Consider the following 8,773-nt stretch of genomic DNA (forward strand, 5'->3'; position numbering starts at 1 on the left):
GGGTGATCATACGCTCTTCTTGCTAAAGGCTTTCACAGATGTCACTCAGATCATTCCCTATTTGTTCAACATACTCAATCTGGTATTATCATTCTTTTAGTCTACGTCGATGATATCATTCTCACAGGAAGTGATTCGATTGGTATTGCTGATACTAAACTCTATTTGAAAACAGTTTTCGATATTAAAGATCTTGGTCCATTAACCTACTTTCTTGGATTAGAAGTTACTAGGGATGATGATGCTATCTTTCTCTCCCAACGCAAATACGTCCTTGATCTTTTGAGTGAAACAGGGAAACTTGGTGCTAAAGCGGTTCGTACACCTATTGAAGAACACTTCAAGGATCAATGCGAGGGGGAATTACTACAGAATCCAGAGCAATATCGTCGCGTTGTCGGTAAGCTCATCTATCTTACGATTACACGACCTGATTTGAGTTTTGCTGTGCATCAGGTTAGTCAATGGATGCACGCCCCAACTACAACACATTGGCAAATGATAGATCGCATACTCAAGTACTTGAAGGGCACCCCAAACAAAGGCTTATGGATGAGAAACAATCAGCATACGAAGGTCATTGGATACTGCGATGCAGATTGGGCAGGAGATAGGACGGACCGAAAATCAACCACCGGATATTGCACATTCGTTGGAGGGAACCTGGTCACTTGGAAGAGCAAAAAGCAGACCGTTGTGGCGAGATCAAGCGCAGAAGCAGAATATAGAGCTATGGCAAACACAACAAGTGAACTCGTATGGCTCAAACAACTCTTGGAGGATCTCGGGTTTGCTTCAACCAAACCTATACCACTTCACTGTGACAATCAGGCAGCTTTACACATTGCAGCCAACTCCGTATTTCATGAGAGGACAAAGCATATCGAAGTAGATTGCCATTTCATTCGAGAGAAGATCGCAAATGGTATCATTTCTACAATGTATACAAGAAGTCAAGATCAGCTTGCGGATATACTCACAAAGGCGACTAGTTCCGTTGCTCTCAACAAAACTCTCAACAAGATTGGTCTTACCGAATATCGCCGACCAATCTTGAGGGGGAATGTTGAAGAACAAGGAGCAATCAGCAAACACTCGGATTCTAGCAGAAGGACTCAAGCAACTGAAGACTCAGATTCAAAAGGAAGCTTTGGAGAAAACGAAGACTTGGTTACAAACAGAAGGTTCGAAGACTTGCAAGCAAGGAAAGACTTGGATTCTATTGGAGGCTTTGGAGAGATACAATCTGGCCGTTTGGGAGCATAATTCCAGCAGTGATTTCGAACTCTACAACATGGAAAGGCAATCAGATTACAAGAGGCATATTTCCTCTTTTTTATTATATTCACACACTACTTGCCTTGTACATTACCATTAGCATATTTGGTTTCCTTTACTATATCTGTACAGATTATGCATATAAGAATGTATGTATTCATGAGAATAATAAGAATTGAGTAACCTAACCTTCTGGTTACACTTTCTTCCAATTTCGTGTTCTTCTCTTCTCTTAATCATAAACTCGATTCTCAGCAAGTTTAGCTTGTTTGATCAACCTTAGCTCAGATTTCTTTATGGTATAAGAGCTCTAAGGTCCAAAATCAAGCATTTCTCATTCTTTTCCGCATCAAACTCTGAAAAATCTCGTTTTCTGCCATGGATACTGCATTGAAACCAATTCCTATCACCCTTAATGGTGAAAACTACTTCTATTGGTCGAAAGCAGCCAAAGCTACACTCAGTAGCAAAGGTTTGTGGAATCATACCATCGATGACGGCTTCAGTTCCTCTCACCAAGTTGAGACACAAGAAGGCATTCCCGTGCAAGGTCTGCAAACACAACAAGCTGCTCAAAAAGAAAAGGCAAAATGGCACCAAGAAGACCAGTTGGCATTGGTCCTTTTGCAAGGTTCTCTTGATCAGAATGTGCTTCAATCCTTCATTGCCCTAGATTCAACCAAGGCTTTGTGGGACGCACTCAAGGAGGTTTACGGTAATCTCTCAAATATTAGCCGTATTTATGAAATAAAAAAGAAGTTGTCTTTGTTGCAACAGCAAGGCCGGCCTTTCAACAAAGTTCAAGGAGAATATACATCTCTATGGAACGAATTGGAAGAGATAAGGCCTGTCACAATGGATCCCAAAATCGTTGTCGAGCGTGCTGAAGAGGATAAGGTCTTTGGATTGCTTCTTGCTTTGGATGCATCATTCAATGACTTGGTGTATCATCTCCTGCGTCAATCCAAACTACCACCATTCTCTGAGGTATGTATGATGATTAAACGCGAAGAAGGCGGTAGGAATCTGTTTTCAGGTTCTCTTGAGATGGCGCACTTCACCAAGAAACCGTTTTCTCCACTGTCTACACCGAGAGAGAAACGGTCTTTCCTATGCGATCATTGCAAGAAGCCTGGTCACATAAAGGAGCGTTGTTGGATTCTCAACCCGCACCTCAAGCCATCTCGCTACAAGGATCATCCTCCGACCAAAGGGGTTGCAATGTCTGCAGGCAATACCATCTCCTTCACTCAAGATGAATTCAAGCAATTTGTTCTTGCCATGAAGGAGAAGGATACTGGTAACTTTTCTTCTATCTTAACTCCTCACATAGTCATCGATTCAGGAGCAACAACACATATGTTCAAGGATAAAAATCTGTTCTATAGTATTGAAAAATCATATGGTGTTGTTACTGTGGCTAATGGTAAGTTTGTTCCTATTGAGGGACATGGCATTGTTCGCATGTTTGGCAAGGAATTTTCGGCATTATATGTTCCTGAATTTAGTACTAATCTTTTATCTATCCCTAAGTTAGTTCAAGATTCAAACTGTCGTGTTGTGTTTGATACTAATGGCGTACTCTTTCAGGATATTAAGTCGGATCATACTTTTGGCAAAGGAATAAAGAAGGGCAACCTCTACTATGTTGAAGATTTTCTTTGTTTTTCTGATTCTACCTTTCATGTTTCCCATTCACTATTGCATGCTAGATTAGGGCATCCTCATAATAAGGTTTTAAAGTTACTTTTCCCACAAGTTAAAGACATTGCAGTTCCTGGACATTGTAAGGCTTGTGTGCTTGGTAAACATTGCCGTGCGGTTTTTCCCCATTCTTCAACAGTTTACAATAATGCTTTTGAGTTGGTTCATTCTGATGTATGGACTTCTCCTTGTTTTTCAAGAGACAATTATAAATACTTCGTAACCTTTATAGACGAGAAGACTAAGTACACATGGATCTATCTCATGAAAAATAAAAGTGATGTGTTTGAAATTTTCAAAACATTCCATGCATTCGTGACTAATCAGTTTGCTCTAAGAATAAAATGTCTAAGAACAGATAATGGAGGTGAATACACAAGCCACTCTTTTCGGGACTATCTTAATCAACATGGCATCATTCACCAAAGATCATGTCCCAACACACCACAACAAAATGGAGTCGCTGAGCGTAAGAATCGACACTTGATGGAAGTCACTCGGACACTACTCTTTCATCGCAATGTACCAAAGCCTTATTGGAGTGATGCGGTGGTGGTAGCTGTTGTTCCCCCTCAAGATCATTATCCGTAAGCTCATTGGATGCGTCACTAGGATGGATGGAGGCTTCATCCCCTGCAACGTTAGAATCTAAATTTCTACCGAAAGAATCAAAAATCATGGGAGGGATACCGTCAGCATATAGATCAGGAGGAGGGGATGAATTGTCTCCAAGGTGACGGATTGTAGTAACGAGTTGTAAAAGTGAATCATGTATAACCTTGTGTGTCAAGGTTTGCTAAAGTGTGCCAGTTCTTGTCACCAAAATAGCCAAGCTCCTCAATGAATCTCACATGTCTGGAAGTGTATATGCGGTTGCTCGGGAGATGATAACATGTATACCCTTTTTGGTTGGCAGGATATCCAATGAAAATGCACCGAATGCTCCTTGGGTCTAGTTTATTCCTTTGGCTCTCATCTAGATGAACAAAGCACACACAACCAAATACACGTAAATGGTCAATGAAATCACAGCGTTTGAAAAGTACCTCAAATGGTGATTTATCCTGTAGCACTTGAGTTGGTAATCTGTTAATAAGATAGCAAGCCATTTTCACCGCATCACACCAATAAGTTTTGGATACGTTGCGATGAAATAGGAGTGTTCGAGCAACCTCCATCAAGTGTCTGTTCTTCCTTTCTGCAACACCATTCTGTTGCGGTGTGTGAGGGCAAGATCTTTGATGAAGAATGCCTTCTTGAAGAAGATAATCGCGGAATTGAAAGCTCATGTACTCCCCACCGTTATCTGTTCGCAAGCACTTAACCTTGGTATTGAATTGGTTAGAGACATAATGCAGAAAGTTTTTCATAGCGCCAAACACATCACTTTTACGTTTCAGAGGTGTAATCCACGTGTACTTGGATTTTTCATCGATAAATGTCACAAAGTACTTGTAATTATCACGGGAAAAGCAAGGAGCGGTCCATACGTCCGAGTGAACCAAATCAAAACAATTATCTCACAGATAGTAGTAGAATTCGGAAAAACAGTCCGACAATGTTTCCCTAACGTACATGCCTCACAAAAGTGATCAAATGTCTTAACGTGGGGAACAAGTAAACGAAAAACCTTAGCATGTGGATGTCCAAACCGAGCATGCCACACACTAGGTGAAACAGAAAGAAAGCTAGAATGTGAATCTTCAAGGTAAAAGAGGTTGCCCGTACGTGTTCCTTTGCCAAAAACACGATCCGAGTTAATATCCTGAAATGACACACCGTTAGTATCGAATATGACACGGCAAGTTGAATCTTCAACAAGTTTAGAAATAGAGAGAAGATTAGCATGAAAATCTGGGATGTATAAGGCCATGAGTTCATGATTAAATAGTTTAATCGGACCAATCCCCTTAATAGCAACACTCTTACCGTTTGCAACCGAAACAACACCATGACTCGGTGTAATGTGTTCAAACCAACTAGAATCACAAAACATATGGGTTGTGGCACCCGAATCAATAATGATAGAAGAATGTCGAGTAAAGTTACCAGAATCTGTGTTGATGGATTGCAGAAGGTGTTTGAGCCCTTTCAATTCATCATTTGTGAGACTTATGTTGTTTTCGGTTGGCATAGTGTCATGTCCAGCGGTCATAGCAGAGCCACGTCGTGGTGGTTCTTTGTAGCGGGATGGTTTCATATGAGGATTGAGTATCCAACACTGGTCCCTTGTATGCCCTTGTCGCTTGCAGTGTTCACAATAAAAATTCCTCCTCTCCTTTGAGGATGACCGTGGAGCCGAGGGCTTGTGAACGTAATGTGCAAGTTCATGAGGACCGCTGAATAGATTACGACCTCCTTCTTCCCTCTTGATCATCATACACAACTCTTCGAAAGGGGGCAGCTTATCTTGTCTTAACACATGATAAATCAGATCGTTAAAAGAAGCATTAAGAGTTGAAAGTATGGAGAAAACCTTGTCCTCTTGAGCCCGTTCCATGATTGTGTGTGGATCAATCGAGGTTGGCCTAATCTCCTCTAATTCAGCCCATAATGCACAAAAATCCCCTTGAATCTTGTTGAAGGGTTGATCATTTTGCTGGAGATGAAACAGTTTTCGTTTCAACTCAAAAATACGGCTAACGTTTGAAAGGTTACCGTAAACACGCTGCAAGGCTTCCCAAAGTGATTTTGTCGTGCCGTGAGAGATAAAAGACTGCAGGATATAGGGGTCTAACGAGCCTTGAAGAATCACCAAGGCTTGGCTGTCTTGTTGCTTCCATTTGTTGAAGTCTAACACGGCTTGTTGATGGCGTGTGAGACGTAATTGGATCTGCTCCGGCGTCTCTCCTTCAATGGCCACTTCTTGTGGGGGAAAGGCCGGTTGATCCGATGAAATATGTTCCCATAAACCTCTGCTAGTGAGAGCAGCCGTAGCAGCCTTTGTCCAATAGAAGTAGTTATCACCCTTCAATGTGATTGGGATGAGTTTAGGTTGAGCATCCATAGCGATTTTGCTGATGAAGAATAGAGGGAGTAGATTGAGCATGATCGAAACAAAAGAGGATAAAACAGAGGGGTCAAGGACCTTGATGCTCTGATACCATAAAGAAATTGATGAATTTGTGTGTATGATTGAACACAAATCAAAGAGAATCACTCGGTTATGTACTCAATGAGTAGCCGAGATGCACAAAGAGAAACGGAATGAAGTTAGGGTTCTTGGAGAGGATGAACAAAACAAAAATACTCTTCATTCCATATCTTTTCGTACATGATATACACAGATATATATAAGACTAAAAATCTGTGCAAAAGACAGAAAACAAACGGCTATAATTACAAGGAATGGCAATGCAATATTGCCAAGACATAAAAAAGGAAATGTAGCAAATGTGTGATGATTCTTTTCCTTTTCTTGTAATGTTGATCTTTCAGAACTTATTTCTTGCCTTCTACACGTGAATTGATGCCTTCAAGTGTGCCATCTGATCCGTGAGACTTGCTCTCCAAGTGTGTTCCCATGCAGCTCACGTACAAGGCTGTTTCCATGCAGATCACGTGTTGTTTGCTTCTTCATGCTCCAAGTTAGTGTCCGGGTCTCCTTGTTGCGTTTCTTCATATCCCGAATCCTCCATCTGATCTTCTTGCTCGTCAACACATTTTTAGAGGGCGTCGAAACATGTTTAGAGTGCATCAAAACATACTTAGAGTGCATCAAAACATACATGTTTAGAGTCTATTAAAACATTTTTATAGTGTGTCAAAACGTGTTTAGAGTGCGTTGATACATGTTTTGAGTCCAACAAAAGATATTTAGAGTACGTCCAAACACGTTTAGAGTGCGTCCAAACATATTTAGAGCGCATCCAAAGATGTTTAAAATACGTCGAAACATACTTAGAGTGCATCCAAACATGTTTAGAGTGCATAAAAACATTTTTAGAGTGCGCCGAAACATATTTAGAGTGTATCGAAACATGTTAGAGTTCAACTAAACATGTTTTGAGTACACCAAAACACGTTTAGAGTGCAACCAAAAACATTTAGAGTGCATCCAAACATGTTTAGAAAGAATCGAAACATTTTTAGAGGGCGTCGAAACATGTTTAGAGTGCATAACATTTTTAGAGTGTGTCAAAAGATATTTAGAGTACTTCGAAACATTTTTAGAGTTCGTCTAAACATGTTTAGAGTTCGACTAAACATGTTTAGAATGCATCCGAACATGTTTAGAGTGCATTCAAACATTTTTAGAGCGCGCCGAAACATATTTAGAATGCGTCGAAACATGTTAGAGTGTGTGTAAACATGTTTTGAGTGCACAAAAACACGTTTACAGTGCGTCCAAAAACATTTAGAGTGCATCCAATCATGTTTAGAGTGCGTCAAAACATACTTAGAGTGCATCCAAACATGTTTAGAGAGAATCGAAACATTTTAAAGAAATTGATGAATTTGTGTGTATGATTGAACACAAATCAAAGAGAATCACTCGGTTATGTACTCAATGAGTAGCCGAGATGCACAAAGAGAAACGGAATGAAGTTAGGGTTCTTGGAGAGGATGAACAAAACAAAAATACTCTTCATTCCATATCTTTTCGTACATGATATACACAGATATATATAAGACTAAAAATCTGTGCAAAAGACAGAAAACAAACGGCTATAATTACAAGGAATGGCAATGCAATATTGCCAAGACATAAAAAAGGAAATGTAGCAAATGTGTGATGATTCTTTTCCTTTTCTTGTAATGTTGATCTTTCAGAACTTATTTCTTGCCTTCTACACGTGAATTGATGCCTTCAAGTGTGCCATCTGATCCGTGAGACTTGCTCTCCAAGTGTGTTCCCATGCAGCTCACGTACAAGGCTGTTTCCATGCAGATCACGTGTTGTTTGCTTCTTCATGCTCCAAGTTAGTGTCCGGGTCTCCTTGTTGCGTTTCTTCATATCCCGAATCCTCCATCTGATCTTCTTGCTCGTCAACACAAACTGTTTCACTACCGGTTGTGACTCAACCTTCGACGAGTGAACCTCGGAGATCAGGCAGGATTCGCCAAGAGCCTGTGAGATACGGATTTTTCGTGACTGTGAATGAGGAAGTCATGTTATTAGAACATGACGAGCCTACCACATACCCAGAGGCTATGGCGAGTCCCGATTCCGAGAAATGTCGTGAGGCTATGAAGTCCGAGATGCAATCCATGTCAGACAACCAAGTATGGACTCTGGTTGATGCATCTGAAGGGATAAAACCCATCGGATGCAAATGGATCTTCAAGAAGAAGACAGACATGGATGGCAACGTCCACACGTATAAGGCACGACTTGTGGCGAAAGGATTCCGTCAGATTCATGGTATTGACTATGATGAGATGTTTTCCCCTGTAGTTATGCTAAAGTCCATCAGGATCCTACTTGTCATAGCTGCATATTACGACTATGAGATATGGCAAATGGATGTCAAGACCGCGTTCCTTAACGGGAACTTGACCGAGGATGTGTACATGACACAACCCGAAGGTTTTGTCGATCCAAGGAACCCGAGGATGGTGTGCAAGCTTCAGAGGTCCATTTATGGACTGAAGAAGGCTTCGAGGAGCTGGAACCTTCGTTTTGACGAGACAATCAAAAAGTTTGGTTTCTCACAAAACGAAGAGGAGCCATGTGTTTACAAGAAGGCTAGTGGGAGAACAGTTGTATTTCTAGTGCTGTACGTGGATAACATTCTCCTTATAGGGAATGACGTTCCTACCTTGCAAGACGTAAAGTCTTGGCTAGGAA

The 8,773-nt window shown here is 40.9% G+C and overlaps 2 protein-coding genes across 2 annotated transcripts; one reads left to right on the plus strand and one right to left on the minus strand.

The window, feature by feature from the left end:
• Window positions 1–38: 38 nt before the first annotated feature.
• On the plus strand, window positions 39–1,266 carry LOC109116021 (uncharacterized mitochondrial protein AtMg00810-like). Its single transcript, XM_019200721.1, has 2 exons — window positions 39–63; window positions 176–1,266. The coding sequence occupies exons 1-2, from the start codon at window positions 39–41 to the stop codon at window positions 1,264–1,266; spliced, it is 1,116 nt and encodes a 371-aa protein (XP_019056266.1).
• A 2,209-nt stretch (window positions 1,267–3,475) lies between these two features.
• Window positions 3,476–5,989, minus strand: LOC109116022. Its single transcript, XM_019200722.1, has 2 exons — window positions 4,558–5,989; window positions 3,476–3,615 (listed from the first exon to the last, which is right to left on the minus strand). The coding sequence occupies exons 1-2, from the start codon at window positions 5,987–5,989 to the stop codon at window positions 3,476–3,478; spliced, it is 1,572 nt and encodes a 523-aa protein (XP_019056267.1).
• Between the last annotated feature and the right edge of the window lie 2,784 nt (window positions 5,990–8,773).

Source organism: Tarenaya hassleriana, unplaced genomic scaffold (genome assembly GCF_000463585.1).
Source record: "Tarenaya hassleriana unplaced genomic scaffold, ASM46358v1 Cleome552, whole genome shotgun sequence".
NCBI classification, from domain to species: domain Eukaryota; kingdom Viridiplantae; phylum Streptophyta; class Magnoliopsida; order Brassicales; family Cleomaceae; genus Tarenaya; species Tarenaya hassleriana.

Excerpts from the sequence above, each read along its gene's own strand:
- LOC109116021 (XM_019200721.1), top strand. The coding sequence starts at position 39 with ATGTCACTCAGATCATTCCCTATTT. Across the intron at positions 64-175 it reads ACTCAGATCATTCCCTATTT|TTTTCGATATTAAAGATCTT; the intron begins GTTCAACATACT and ends ATTTGAAAACAG.
- LOC109116022 (XM_019200722.1), bottom strand. The coding sequence starts at position 5,989 with ATGGATGCTCAACCTAAACTCATCCCAATCACATTGAAGGGTGATAAC. Across the intron at positions 3,616-4,557 it reads TGATCACTTTTGTGAGGCAT|GGGATGAAGCCTCCATCCAT; the intron begins GTACGTTAGGGA and ends CTAACGTTGCAG.